The sequence below is a fragment of the Branchiostoma floridae genome, chromosome 12 (genome assembly GCF_000003815.2).
Source record: "Branchiostoma floridae strain S238N-H82 chromosome 12, Bfl_VNyyK, whole genome shotgun sequence".
Lineage (NCBI taxonomy): Eukaryota > Metazoa > Chordata > Leptocardii > Amphioxiformes > Branchiostomatidae > Branchiostoma > Branchiostoma floridae.
The window spans coordinates 18,448,301-18,463,621 of record NC_049990.1 but is presented as its reverse complement, the minus strand read 5'-3'; the positions used below and the strand labels follow the sequence as shown (position 1 = coordinate 18,463,621).

Here is a 15,321-nt window from a genome sequence, read left to right as displayed (position 1 = left end):
GGGCGTGTTGTATTGTGGGATAGTGAAGATGGCGGAACCAACCCAGGTTGTGTTCTTGGCCGGCCTGGCTCTCTTCGTCAGTTTTGTGACGTGGAGAGACATGTCCGCACTAGGTAACGTAGCCGCAGACGAAGATAACGAACCCGTAGGAAAGCTGAAGCACTTCCAAGGGACAAATCCCGTCCTAAAGTTTACATTTTGGTAAGTAAAGTATGTCATCGTCATATGCTAAGCAAAAGTGGGGGGGGGGGGGGGGGGTATGCGACGCTGTCTAATTTCCTCATCCCAAAAAATGGTAATTTCTTGCTTTTGAGCGGTAAGAATAACACCATATTTAGCACATAAAATACAAAAGTATGTGTGTTAATAAGCCGTACATCTAGAGCGAAATTTGCGTATAATATGAGCATAAATGTCTAGTTTTGTGCTGATTACACAATCATGCACAACTAAATTATGCTGGAAATGGTCATGAGTCATCACAATTTACATGTAAATCTAATCATGCTAATCTATGTATCAACTGGACATTTATTCTGTTATTTTGAATATCCAAAATATAAATGTTGATATATCATAGATTATTTGTAGAATTATGATAACAACACAGAAACACAGTTCATGAACATGTAACGTTACATTTGTTGGTATGTTAAAATTGAAAATATTCATTACTATTGTTCTTGTGTAAATCTATGGTTGTTCTTTTTAATAACAATCTGCAGCTCATGCTTGATATAACAACATTAGATCATTTCGTAAAATTATGATAACAGCACAGAAACACAGTAGCTTGGGTACCATCCTGAATTCCGGATGGTACTTCGCTCTGACGTTTATTACACACTGTACACAGTCTCTTCTCACTCTGACTTTTATAATACACTATACACAGTCTCGGGATAAGAGGGGATATAAACTTAGACATGTTTTGGATTGTGTTCTCACCGCAAAAGGGCCACCTACATCAGCTACATAATATCCTATATTTCACCAACCTGATAAAATTATTTTTGGAACAAGAAATGAGTTTGATCTATTAAATGTGTTTGATTTGTTCCAGCTATTCCTGAGGGTACAAGAATGCTTTCCAGCAGTATGCCCAGGCCATCCAGCAGAACTACCCAGAGCTGAGGATAGAGGGCGCTAATTATCCACCTCCAGCCTACAGGCAGTACCTGGCAGGCTTCCTCTCTATCTTCAAGGTGAGATGAATCATAGTTAGAGCTGGTACCGGTACAATCAATTAGGTACAGGTCCAAAATACCAGAACCTTCAGACCTCTCCTGACCTCCTCCCGACCCGATCTGACGAGTCGTCACGTGGTTTACTGTGACCTTTCTGTGTGCGGCCAGAACTTACCGAACATTGTCGACAGAAAACAGTTACTGTCTGAATAAAGGCTTAATTTTTGTAGGTTACAATATTTAGGGAATCCAGGCGGGGCCTGTTTCTGCTCCGTTTTTAACCGCTCTATGTATGAAATAATGATGTGGTTGTGGGAATATTGTGCAATTTCATACAGATTTTCACTTTTAATGCTGTAGTGTTGCTTAGGTTGCCTTAAACACCTAAATAGGCTACTAGTACGTGTAGTAGTACAGACTCTGATAAGTGATTAATTTATGTTTTTTTACTTTCCTGTAGTTTGTTGTGATTGGCTGCATAGTAAGTGGAAAGAACATCTTCTCCCAGCTCAACATGGACACACCAAACGCCTGGACTTGGGCACTGGAAAACAAGGTTGGTTCAGCTTCTTTATCTAGACTGTAATATAAGCTGTGATAGGAAAACAATAATAAGTTTATTGCAACTTCTTGACCTTGAGTTAATTTCAGGTAACATAAGCGGTTCAAACAGTATAGCAGGTGTCTACTCTGAAAGCTAACGCTAGATTCTGGGTTATTGGGTTTAAGAGGGAACACATGGATATAAAGTATATATTTTAAAGATTGCATAGTATTTCAGTTTTCAATACTTTTACCATGTCTGTTTCAGATCTATGCCTGTATGATGGTTTTCTTCATCTCCAATGCTGTGGAAGGGCAACTTATGTCAACAGGGGCATTTGAAATTACATTTAATGGTAAGTAATTTGCAGATATGCTTGATTGAAAAGTGGATATCTTCTTCAGCTTTTTTTGTAATTTCTAGTATGTTAAACATTGCAGTACAGATCAGAACTGCTAAGTAATATTTGTGAAATGATATAGCCATCTTTTGGGATGTCCCTGTAGCTCAACTGGTAGCTTTACCCTGCTTCTGAAACAGCAAGGAAACTGCTCCAATATGTGCCACTGGGCACTATTAAGGTCTGAAGGAATGAACAAAGTAACAAAATAATATCGTATGGAAGTATGTTTTGATAGGTAAGAAGAAAACAATGGAAGTATTTTCTCTTTTGTGAAAAACTGAAAACATCAAATACCAGAGTTACCAACCTAGGATTGATGTGTGCAAAAAGTTGTATTTTCTCAGAACTTTTGTAGAATGGAATTTGTTATCACCAAGCACAGCAGGGGCATCTTCTCTGGATAGTTTAAAAGAACACTTGCAGATAGATGTGCAAAAGTTAGGTGTGATGGATCGTTCAGTGTAATCAAACCAGCTGCTGTCGCGCCGCGTGCCTGCGAAGCTGGTGTGTTTTGCCAAAGGGCAGTCATACCGGCTGTATAGATATAGATACTGATACAGATCATCATCATGTTTTGAACCGTTGTTTGTGTTTATTTTTCAGATGTTCCGATCTGGTCCAAGCTTCAGTCCGGCCGCGTCCCTGCCGGCCAGGAGCTGTTCCAGATTATAGACAACCAGATGAAACTCTTCAACAGCAACATGAAGCAAACCTTCACAGTCTAGATGTGTTATATGGTCAGTATGGTCTACCACTCACTGGTACATACATTTATATCAACAGCAACATGAAGCAAACCTTCACAGTCTAGATGTGTTACATGGTTAGTATGGTCTACCACTGGTACATACATTTATATCAACAGCAACATGAAGCAAACCTTCACAGTCTAGATGTGTCACAGTCAGTATGGTCTACCACTGGTACATACATTTATATCAACAGCAACATGAAGCAAACCTTCACAGTCTAGATGTGTTACATGGTTAGTATGGTCTACCACTGGTACATACATTTATATCAACAGCAACATGAAGCAAACCTTCACAGTCTAGATGTGTTACATGGTTAGTATGGTCTACCACTGGTACATACATTTATATCAACAGCAACATGAAGCAAACCTTCACAGTCTAGATGTGTTACATGGTCAGTATGGTCTACCACTGGTACATACATTTATATCAACAGCAACATGAAGCAAACCTTCACAGTCTAGTTGTGTTACATGGTCAGTATGGTCTACCACTCGTACATACATTTATATCAACAGCAACATGAAGCAAACCTTCACAGTCTAGATGTGTTACATGGTCAGTATGGTCTACCATTGGTACATACATTTATATCAACAGCAACATGAAGCAAACCTTCACAGTCTAGATGTGTTATAGGTCAGTATGGTCTACCACGGGTACATACATTTATATCAACAGCAACATGAAGCAAACCTTCACAGTCTAGATGTGTTACATGGTCAGTATGGTCTACCACTCATAAGGCCTAGGAAAAAAATGTTTTGTTTCTCTTTTCCCTATGTACCCTAGGAAAACCTGCCGACCTTAGGCTTTTTTGTGGTGAGCATGTTAGCAGTGGAGTCACAGAGCTTCCAGTCAGAATTTTTATTAAGCCTGCTTCCTATTGAAGTAAAAACACTTTCTGCATCACTCCTGCACACAACTACCTCTCGATGCGTTCATACACTTCTCATACACACAATGAAACACCAACACAAATTTCAAAATATCAGAGCAAACATGTTCAGCAATCATTGTAGTGTCATGCAAATCTTGCCCTTTCCCAATGCCGTCATCCAAATAAACAAAGATTGAAATACCTTCTCTCCTCCATTTTGTTACAATTGGTTTCAGAAGCTTTGTAAAAATGAAGGGAGCACTTGATAAACCAAAAGGAAGAACACAGAAAACAAAATATTTAATCTTTCCAGTAAATTTCCAAGCAAAACCTAGATACTTCCTATGATCTTTGAATATGTCTAGATGATGGTAACCCGATTTCAAATCGAAGGTAAACATAAACTCTCCTTTCCTGAACTCTTTTGCTACAAGGCGCAGATCTTCACATTTGAATTTGTGCTTATACAGAAATAAATTAACATACCTTAAATCCAGAATCTCTTTTTACCACTAGACTGTGTTGCTACTGAAAGCGGATTACATACAAATGGACACGTGTCTACTTCCTCCACACATCCTAGTTTCAATAGCTCAGACACTGCATTGGAAACAAAATCATGATTAGCCTTCGCACTAGCATTATTATGCAAAACTCTAGAATGTGGTAAATGCATCAACGGTAATCTATAACCATGTCTAACAGTGTCCAAAATAAACTCAGGTGCACCAGCGTTCTGCCAAAATTCAATGTTTCTTTTCAGTCTCCCTCTGACGCTGATATCTGGATCTCCTTCTTGGAACTCAAAATCTTTCAAATTCATGAATTTCCTCAAAGAAGAAATTCCTGGGATGTCTCCAACGAAGTCACTCTGTCCCTGACAATTCAGTCACTCTGCATGAGGGAAGTCTGAAAATGAAAATGTACGAAAACAAAATTCAATTAAAGTTTCTTGCTGGCCATGGTGTCGAACTGCTGCCCCTTCTGCCTGAAGCCGCTCAACATGGGGCACATACCCCTCCAGTGCCCTTCCTCCCCGCAGGCAAAACAGTTGCCCGGCTTCTTAGTGCTAGTGACGGAAGATGCAGCGTTACCGTAAAACCTAATTGGTGGTTGAAAACTCTTGTCAAAAGAACGTTTTGCTTTCCCGGCTTTCCTCCGCTTTTCCTCGTTCTCCTTCTTGGCTTTCTTTGCTCTCATCTCAGCTTTAAACATACGTTTCTCAACATCTGAGTTGTCAGCCAATTCGTTCTTTTTGTATTCTTCAACTGTAAGCCAGCCGGCTTCAGGTTTATCCCCCATAAGGATACATTTTTGCCTGAAAGAAATCAACTCCTCACCTTCTGCCAGTGCCTGTAGCGCTCTCTCTGTCTTCCCTCCCTGCACCTCCGTCTTTGCTTCCACCAGCTTTTCCTTCAACTGCTGTGTGAAGTCAAATTGATCTTGATAGGCCATTCTCTTAATCTTGGGCTCTGAGTCCGACTTCATCGTCTTCAGCTGTTGTACTTGCTTCTCAGCCAGGTCTTCGTTCACCCTCTTCAGGTCACCCAACTTTTCATCCATCATGACGGAAACCGCATTCAAAATCGATTGCTTGTTGAGCGCTATAGCCGCTGTGACTGCTTCCGCATCCATGATGACAAAGAACCAAAGACAAGCTTGTTGTATCCTGCTGTTAAAAGTCCGGACAGCTGTTCAACTCTTTGCCCAGTTCTTTTGTTTGAATCAACGAATAAGGTTGTTGGTGTGATGTGTTTTGACTTTACATCTTTTCCTCTTTTTACCGATAGACTTCAGTTTAAAGCTGTAAATAGCTTATAATAAACGTTGGAGCAAACCACTATCCAGATGGTACCCAGGCTAGTTAACGATTGCTTGGTTAAAGAAGATAGAAATACAAAATGTATACCCTTAGCCAAAGTGAGAGTCCTAACCATTATGTTATTTTGTGTTTCAGCTTCTCTTCCCCCCTCCTTTGTGCGACTGATGTCTCCATAGTGGAAGGCGCTGGGACCATTTATGAAAACCTCAGCTGAAAGCAGTTAACCTGTGGGCTGGGGTTGGATGGCTAGAGTCTCCAGGGTTGGAAACTATGGGGTGTGGTGCACAAGGATTACATACATTTAGCATATAGATTTTACATGATTTCTTAGGGATTTTTATTGTCTGTTGGATCTCGATATTGTAGTTTAGATACATTGTAGTTTAAAAACAATAGCAGAAAATTTGTAGCTAGGTAGGATATTGCAGGGATTAAGGTAAATTTGTGATGTTAGTGTACACTGTATGAACTGAGGCCAGGGTTCTGAATTTTTTTCTGATTTTAGGGAATGAGTTAAGAGTATTGCCAGAAACTACTTGCAGGTATGGGAATACAGGGATATGGTCATGTTTAATAATGCAGTTTAAAGTATGTAATGTTGAAGAGTGCATTTACAGACAGATTTGTAGATTTCTCTCTAACATGTTTGTTTTTTATGTTTGTCTCATAAGATAATTATGCTTGCACTCATCTGCCTGGAAAAACTGTTAACCCAAAGAAAGCACAGATAATGATATGTGGATCTTCTTACATGTTGTATCAGTGGCTTCCCTGGACTTCTTTCTGAACTAAAATGTATGTGTTATGAACTTATGAATACCTGTATCAAGTAAATTAAATGAAAGCTGAAAGCAGTATTACAGGGTTCTCCAAGACTCGAAAACTGATACATTTCAAAATATTATGTGTGTGAGCATTTATATTTGGTACATCTGCTGTTTACCTTTAGATTCAAGCAGATGTAAATATTTCAAATTCCATAACACTTCAGAAATTATATAGTAAAGTGGACTCATTCCTTAGATAACTGACATCTATCAGTCACTGACACTGCAGTCCCTCAGTAAGACACCTGGAGCCGCATAGTTCCAGTTTAAAACTTTTACAGCCTGACAAACCATTTTCATTGTGTGCAACTTCTTCAGTGGCTATAGGATTTGTCAGGGCAAATTTTAACACCTTTCTTAACAAGGTTTTCCCTCCAGTGCAAACTTCAGATATTTCAGTTACAGTAATTTTCTTCCATTTTGAACATTAATTTTTTGGCTCTCCTTTTAATATACAACATTAAGCAGTTGTAGGTACAGAATAACAAATCACTGTGCAATGTGGTACATGTACCGGTCATCAGGTGTATAGCAAAAATGTTCTGTATGTAAATTGGAAGTGTTCAATGGTTGTTGTTATATGAAGCTGCTTTCAAATGTGTGACATACCAGTTAATACATCAACCATTTTGTGCATATTACCGTACAAAATCTGTGAATACGTTGTACCAGTATACATGGGATTTTACTCCCAGCTTTGTAATCTGTGCTGACACCATTTAAGAAAGTTTTTCTTCATTTTTTAAAGGCACATTATGCAACTTACAGCTATGATACGTACACGTTTCTCTGACTGAGGATATCCTAACTGTATTAAAGCTTGGATTTAAGTACCGTATCTGGGAAAGTTACTATATTGTGTACATTGTAATCATATGTGTAACTAATGTATATTTATATATGTCGCTTGCATGTAATTCTTTTAAATGTGACAGTATTAAGATTGTCCTGGTCTTAAGTCTGTTCTAGATTTGTCTCTACTCACTTTTCTGGTATACCCCGGTATTCCCCATATCATTCACTTTGTTGAGCACATTTTCCCTATATCATGATAAAAAATTGCCATATGTTTATAGCAATTACAAACTACACTTTGTCACTCCCTGCAAGAGGCAATTTTTCGCTGTTGGTGTACAAACGCACCTCTCAGAACTGTGTACCTCCGACATTGCGCACGGTTGCCAAACATTACCTGCTAATTTCTTCAGTTACATACAAACTTTCACAAATCTAACATTTGAGGTCAGTTGAGCTGGCTGAAAGGGAATCTCCCACAGCTAAAAAACATGCGTCCATGCAGCCATTTAGTTTTGGGCACAGCACTCTTTTAGGGTACCTACACATGTACTGAAAGTAATACACATGAATGAGACCATAAGAGGAAATAGCACAACACAGGTTTTAACTTTCACACTTTTATTGGTGATATGAGCACTTTTTTTCTTAATAATGTACAAGGATACATGCATCAGCCATGTGCTCCCCTGGGATCTGTCCAACTGACCTTGTGTGACCCCTAGATCTTCTACGGAAACCTACCCTGGGAAAACCGAACTCCTAAGAGGTGACACGGAAAGAGTTACTGATCCTCAGAACATGCGCGCCCGCAACTATACGCCCGATAGTTGGTGGCCGACATTAAGTGGGGCTGGCGTATAGTTGTGCGCGCGCGTGTACTAAGGATTGGTAACCCTTTCAGCGATGCCTCTTTGGAGTCTGGTTTTCCCAGGGTAAAAGAAACCTAGCAGCACTCAGGGAATGTTACAGAAACTCCTGAACACGCCGGCGATTCATGGCTATCAATTAACACTGGTAGGATAGGATGGGAACAAACAGTTCTAAGGATACAGTAAAACAGGAACTTTTGTTCAAGCACAGTCTGTATTGATGGGTGCTACATCAGGACTTTTGATACCACAGGAGCCATTTCTTTTCCTTTGGAAGGGACACTTTTTTTATGGGATTGCCAAACAGGATACAAATTTTTTACTAGTATTCAGTCATTTCCAGCTTGAGTCTGCAATGGTTGTTACCTTCCTGAAGGGAACACAAGCTAGAAACAGTAAATCCAAGGCTAAAAATATTCCAAATTTAAATAAAATGGTACAGTTAAACCATTCCTATCATACTAGGAATTTAACCAAAACCAACAACAGAAGATGGTCTCCTTACACCATTCCTTCTAAAAGTTCACAAACCATATTTGATTTCTTGAACAGTTTCGCTAATGTGGTAAGTCACTGAATAACTAGATTCCTTGTTCACAACTAAGTGTTTTATTCTATCGATGTTTTGGTCTATCTAGTGCAAATCTGATTGGTTCACATTGCACTACAGCATAGGTGTCGCTGCTACAAATGCTGTCCCAAACGTGACAGATATACATACACATAACACACTCCTTTATGCTTGGGACTGCAATGTAAACTACCTACATTTGGGACCACACTTGTAAGCAGCAACACAGCAGTGCAATGTGAACCAGTCAGAATTGTGCCGAGGAAGGTGACAGTCACTGTAACGTTAGTTGAATAAAACAATTGGTTGTGTATGATTATGAAGAATCTTGTTATTCACAAACATTATTTATTATTTTCAGGATTGAGAAGAAAGGCAACAAGATTTTTCAGATACCAGTTCTACCAATGTTCTGTGTCTGTTTGGTGTTGACTTCTGCATGATCGACCAAGATTTGTACCAATGGTTTGTATTTTAGCGTCATGGTACTTATAATGCACATAGACACATAGAACTGTGTCAACACAAGGGAACCCTTAACATTTGTCACTTTGTAAGTCACAGTTATTTCCTTTAATACTCATTTTAATATTCATGAGTAATCTAATACAACATTGCGTCCATGTCGATTATTGGAAATGAAACGGACAACATTGACAGCAGGCATTTTGGTTTTATACCCAATCATTACAGAAAAGGCTCTCTGATCATAGTACCAAAAGACTTGACCACCTTTCATGAAGTCTACACATAAAAGGAACAACATTTCCTAAGCTAACTGCCTGATGATTTTACATTCAGGACATTAGAGAATGGTACACCTTTCCATGTCCAAGCCTTCGAGGGGTACGCACATGCACATCCTCACAGTTTGACAGATCTCGAACATCCTGCCGATAAACGCCAATGTTACAAGGTCTTATTGAGTAGCTGTTGATGATACAAAAATTACACAGTGATGTTGTTGTGATGATGTGACCAGGACCTTACAGACCGGGGGTGGGGGGTGGACGCACATGGCTTCATCTCATGAACACATCGGTGTTACGGAAGCTGGAGTTGTCCCTGTGAGTTAACAAACAAAACAAAACAACAACATGACAGACTGTAATGACATTTCTAGCAGCTTTTGCGTTACACAATCCACAGCAACAAAGTATATAAAGATGTTACACTACAGACTAGTAAGAAATTATATATTGACATGTTGCTTACTCATCTATGACTCGATGAAAAGTTTTGAAATCAAGCTGTTTTTTTAAAAACATAATAGGGATTCAGGTTCCATGTGACTGTCTTTCCCATTCTTAAAGACACACTGAACAAGCCTACCCAGATTCATGTATCTGTTTTCATGTACAGGTATTTGTTCACATCCTTATATGTATGATTGTTGTCAGGCAACTGAAACGTAAAATTCTCTTTGAAAATCCCAGTCAATTAGGATGCTTATAGATGCTACAGTTCTATGAAGACTCGTACATGTAGTTTTCTGATAAGAAACTTTTAAGCATAAAAAGGCTCCACCCCAGAGACGTTACCAAAAAGAGACTTGCTTACTTTAGGCTGTCTTGATGGGCCTTGTACTCCATAATAGTGTTTGGAGGAAGGTTCAACACCCGGCGCAGGGTGTCTCGAATACGCGTTGTTGTTGCATGGTCTGAGGCTGTCTTGTTCCACACAGAAACAATATCCTCCTGAAATGTTGGTAAAAAATGGTTTGGGAGAATGTTTCAGTTATATCATTTCACACATAACATTCAAAGGTTGCAAATATAACCATTTCAAAAGAAGCAAGGACACAAAACCATGTTCCTTTCCTGACCTGGAAGTGTTTCTTCCCTGACCCATAGTGTTCTTCCCTGACCCGGAAGTGTTTCCCTACTGACCTGGAAGCGTATGGAGATGACTGCCCCACAGATCTCCTCCCCCACCATGAACTGTTCCCCCCTGACCTGGAAGTGTTTCCCTACTGACCTGGAAGTGTTTCAGTACTGACCTGGAAGCGTATGGAGATGACAGCCCCACAGATCTCCTCCCCCACCATGAACTGTTCCCCTAGCATTGCGAGGATCAGGTTCTCCCAGCAGCGCGAGGCCAGGCCCTTCCGTAGACGAACAATCCACTTTCCACCATCTTTGTTAGCTTCATCCTGGAGAAGTTGGATTAGCACAATTACAAAATCTATGTTTAATTCTTTCAAACATAAGCACATCTACTAGAACACCTAAAGATCCTTCAGTCACTGTCGAAAGGTAGTGAACTCTATCTAAGTGTTCAACCATTTACAAAAAATTACCGTTAACAAGGTCCCAGTTGAAGACTGCCACCACAAGTGACCTAGTAGCATCCCTTGTTAATCAGAATTTTATACTTAATCTGTAAGGGCAAGCATCTAGTGGGTCCAATTTCTTGTTATTTTGATATCAGTGCTGCATGGACGCATACCTGTCCAAAAGCCTTGCAGCCATGAATGTGGTATAATACAATCATTTTGGCATGTAAGTTTAGGATAACCATATGTGCATGTACCTCCCACATAGGCTTAATCCCTTCCTTGAAGAGATGGAAGTCGCTGTGGCCTGACAGGTCTCCTGGTCGAACCATGTGGCTGTAGAACCTCCAAAACTGCTCCACCTAGAGGGGATACAGGCAGCAACACTTATTTCTCACTCTCAAAAATTTACATCTTTGTTGTAAGGCCATGTTGATTTGATCATAAGGATAACATCTGCACGTGCAAGAATTTTCAGCCATTTCGCCAAAAAAGTTTTTGACCATACTGTAAATCAGGCAGAGCAGCTGTAAAAAAACGAGCACATACATGCTGTAGATTGAAAAAAAAGGATTGGAAAACAGATAACTAATGTCATATTTCACAAGAATAAATTGAAATAAAAAAAACAATGCCAAAAAAAACAATGCCAACTGTTCATAATATATCATTCTTTCTCTCTTTCCCTGAGAACTGGAAAGAACATTGACTGAGTCACTAACTCACAATGGCTCTATGTAAATGAGACTGATGTGTAAATCCACTAAATTTGCATTGCAAAGTGGCCATTTTTAACTCATAATGGTGGCATGTAAATGTAATTGATATCCAAATAAGCTATATTTGCATTGCAAACAACCATTATGAGTTAGTGATACATGAGAGCTCATTTCCCTCTCCCAGACTGGTTCAAAATTTTATCAAAGACTGTCCTTTTAGAATTCCAATCTTTGGGATTCCAATGCAAGTATACCGAAGTCACGGGTTCCGCACTGGCCGCCCAGTGCGGAATACGTGGAGAAAATGGCATCGGCACTCGGGGCCCAGTGCGGAAGAAACTTCCGCACAGGAATTCCAGTGCGGAACGGCTTTGTTCGAGTGCTGAAGACCCGTCAGCACTGGAATTCCAGAGCTACACCTTGTCTCGGCACTCGTTTTCCAGTGCCGAACTCCGCCCAGCACTCGGTTTCTAGTGCCGAACTCCGCTCAGCACTCGGTTTCTAGTGCTGATCTCCGCTCAGCACTCGGTTTCTAGTGCGGAAGGGTGGTTCAAAGGTCGTTCAGCACTGGTTACCCAGTGCGGAGGTCATTGAGCACTGGATAACCCAGTGCCGATCTACCTAAGTCACGGGTTCCGCACTGGGATTTCTAGTGCTCGGTGACTTTTCGGCACTAGAGGCCGAGTGCTAAGACCACTTCGGCACTAGAAGCCGAGTGCTACTATCATTTTAAGACCGTCAGCACTGGGTTTCCAGTGCTCGCGTCCAAATCGTTACTCAAAAACATAGTTGACATGCAGCAGCGCCTACTCACCTTCGGACGGTCACTTGTAAACTCAGTATTTTAAAATCAATTTTGGCTTAGTCTTGTCTCTGTCGGAACTCAAACAGCATGTGTGTATCATACGCTACATCCTACATGTATATAGTGTTATGTACTATGATGACCTCATGTCAACAGTGTGTCAGCTTCGTTCCCTTTTTCTAAATTTCACGAAGATAAAATGCTAATACAATACATTAACGTTACAGCTCCCTTTGTCGTGTTTGAGTTGCAGACTACTTTCAATCAATCGTTCGCATGCATCATTGCGTGGTGGATACAGACAGTTTAGACAGTTCTACTTTGGTCACGAAAGAAATTAATGTCTAAATAAGAAAGATAATTGATATGTACTGTTCTTTGAAAACCCGACACGGATATTTCCTCCCATACGCAGCTTTCTCAGGCTCAAGGTGAACGTTTTGTTACACTTCTTTTATATATGTGTACCACCTTTAACTGCCCGGAACTGTAAATAACGTAACGGAGGCTGGCTGTCAGCACTCAGTTTCAAGTGCGGAATATTTGTCGTCACTGGTTTTCCTGTGCGGAATATTTGTCGTCACTCGTTTTCTAGAGCGGAATGTTTGTCGTCACTCGTTATCTAGTGCGGAATATTTGTCGTCACTCGTTTTCTAGTGCGGAAGGTAGTCTCAGCACTCGGTTTCTAGTGGTGAATCGGGGTTTTCAGTGCTGAAGTTGACTCACCACTGGACACCTAGTGCGGACGTAACTTCGGCACTAGACTTCTAGTGCGGAAGGCCCCTTCCGCACTAGACACCGAGTGCTGAGAGAGGAACCCGTGACTTCGGTAGTTTTGCGATTCCAATCTCTACTGTGACCTACACATGCCCACATATACTACTTACTGAGGCAAAAGTCCCGACTAGTTTAATATTCTGTTCGTAGTTTGTGGAGTTCTGCTGTTTTCCAGGAGACCGTCTTGAGAACCATATGGAATAGTTGAACTGGAGTGGGTGTTCTCCTGGGCCAGCCTTCTGGATTGGCTGGAAAGAAGAATTCAGAAGACTTGTTACTTGTCTTGATATTTGATTGTCTGTAGATTTCTTTAACACTGCAAATTGAAGTTGGTACATACAAACAAACTCCCACAATAAATTGATAGAATAAACCAAATGACTACATCTGTGTTAGTATGCATGTACATGCTGGGACATTTTCTCGTAAGCAAATATATACTCTAGGAAAGTCAGCACTCTCAAGTCTGAAGTTAAAATTACTGAAAGGATCGTAGTCATTTTTCCAAGTGAATTTCTTTTAAGTCTTCATCCAAGAGGTAATTTTAAAACTAGGGTTATTCAGAATAACAAGAAAGATTTCATTTACAGAATATATGTATGCTAATATCTCAACAAAGTGTAACTAACTCTGGGGCTTTGCTGTCTTCTACTCTCCCCATTCTCATCCTTGTCCTCATCTTTATCTTCTCCGCTGTCATCGTCTTTCAATCTGCAGCAGAGAAACATCAGACTCAGAGTTAGGAAAATGTTGTATCATGTATAACAGTGAAACAGTTCTGTCAGTCTGGTCTCTACATACAAACCATCTTAAGTCGGAGGTAACTTAAAAGAAGAGCCTGCTGATAATCATGTTCCTTGTTCATGTGCGTGCATTGTGGGCAAATGTTTATGTTAAAATTGGAACAAGAAGGATCCATCAACTGAAAAAAAAATGCCTTTGGTTGAAGGCCCCTAAGACATAAACAAAATGCATCTGAACGTGTATCAAGCATGGTTTGGGCAAGGACTGTTTACAAGTTAGAGTTCTTCACCTTTCACCTGAGCATGTGCAATTGAAACAATGAAAAGGCTTATACATGTGGATCAGATCATTTTTGCTATGACACAAACACAAAACTACTAGTGTTGGAAGGACTTACTACAAGGATTGGGGAAAACAATTTTTTTACCTCACACACTTTTACTAATCAAAACATCTCTCATTTGCATCAAACACCACTAATATTAAGATGACAGAAAGTACTGTGATATTTTTTTTTTTACAGAAGAGACATCACAGCTAGCAGCCAACATGATTTGGAACTAGAGTCTAATATTTTACTACACATTTTGTAAATCATAAATCGCAATCGCGACGTTTGCATGACCAGCAACGCATCCAAAAAGAAATACGACTAGATATTCTATTTGCTTGTGATCCATACAGTTCAAATATGGTGATTCATTAATAACTTTTGAATATTTGGACGACATCAGGTCGGCTTGGTTGAGCTGAGTTGATGATATTTTTCTCCAAGACAGGCGAGTGTCCACATGACACGTCTCACTATACACACCAAAACCTGTCCAATCAAGGCATTTACGTAAAAGACAAGCTAATGGATACTTACGCTTCGAATTTGTTGTTCATTTTGCACTGTCTTTATCAAATAAATACAAATATATACAAAAATATACGCGATTTTTTATGTACACAAAACTTTCAGCTGCCACTGTTCCTTCGTCCAAGTTTGATATCTGAAGTGCGCATGCGTTGAACTAGCGAGATAGCTTTGTAACGTTACATCTCATTGGTTGTCTGTCACCCTTGACCTACAGTATGTTTTTATTGGACAAAATAGGCAAAAATAGCTCAAAATATGGTATATTTCGCTTTATTCTTATAGATTGCATCAATATTATGACAAATTGATACCTTAGAATTTAATGTTTTGTCCAGAAAAAGAAATTTTGAGTAAATAAAGATCAAGCTGATTGGAAGAAACTATTAATAAAATGGGTACTTATTCGCCTCAAAATTACTATTATTTACTTTATATTTCACTACAGATAATGTATTTTCGGAAGACGAAATAATTTAGATACGC

The 15,321-nt window shown here is 39.7% G+C and overlaps 2 protein-coding genes across 2 annotated transcripts; one reads left to right on the top strand and one right to left on the bottom strand.

The window, feature by feature from the left end:
• On the top strand, positions 1-6,511 carry LOC118427533 (thioredoxin reductase-like selenoprotein T1b). Its single transcript, XM_035837371.1, has 6 exons — positions 1-201; positions 1,064-1,205; positions 1,648-1,743; positions 1,999-2,086; positions 2,738-2,871; positions 5,727-6,511. The coding sequence occupies exons 1-5, from the start codon at positions 29-31 to the stop codon at positions 2,857-2,859; spliced, it is 621 nt and encodes a 206-aa protein (XP_035693264.1). The 5' UTR covers positions 1-28; the 3' UTR covers positions 2,860-2,871; positions 5,727-6,511.
• Positions 6,512-7,824: 1,313 nt separating this feature from the next.
• On the bottom strand, positions 7,825-15,013 carry LOC118427494 (eukaryotic translation initiation factor 4E type 2-like). The gene is made up of 7 exons (XM_035837321.1): positions 14,845-15,013; positions 13,862-13,943; positions 13,343-13,480; positions 11,189-11,293; positions 10,656-10,808; positions 10,217-10,353; positions 7,825-9,721 (listed from the first exon to the last, which is right to left on the bottom strand). Exons 1-7 carry the CDS (start codon positions 14,862-14,864, stop codon positions 9,679-9,681), a joined length of 678 nt encoding a protein of 225 aa, XP_035693214.1. The 5' UTR covers positions 14,865-15,013; the 3' UTR covers positions 7,825-9,678.
• Positions 15,014-15,321: the final 308 nt, after the last annotated feature.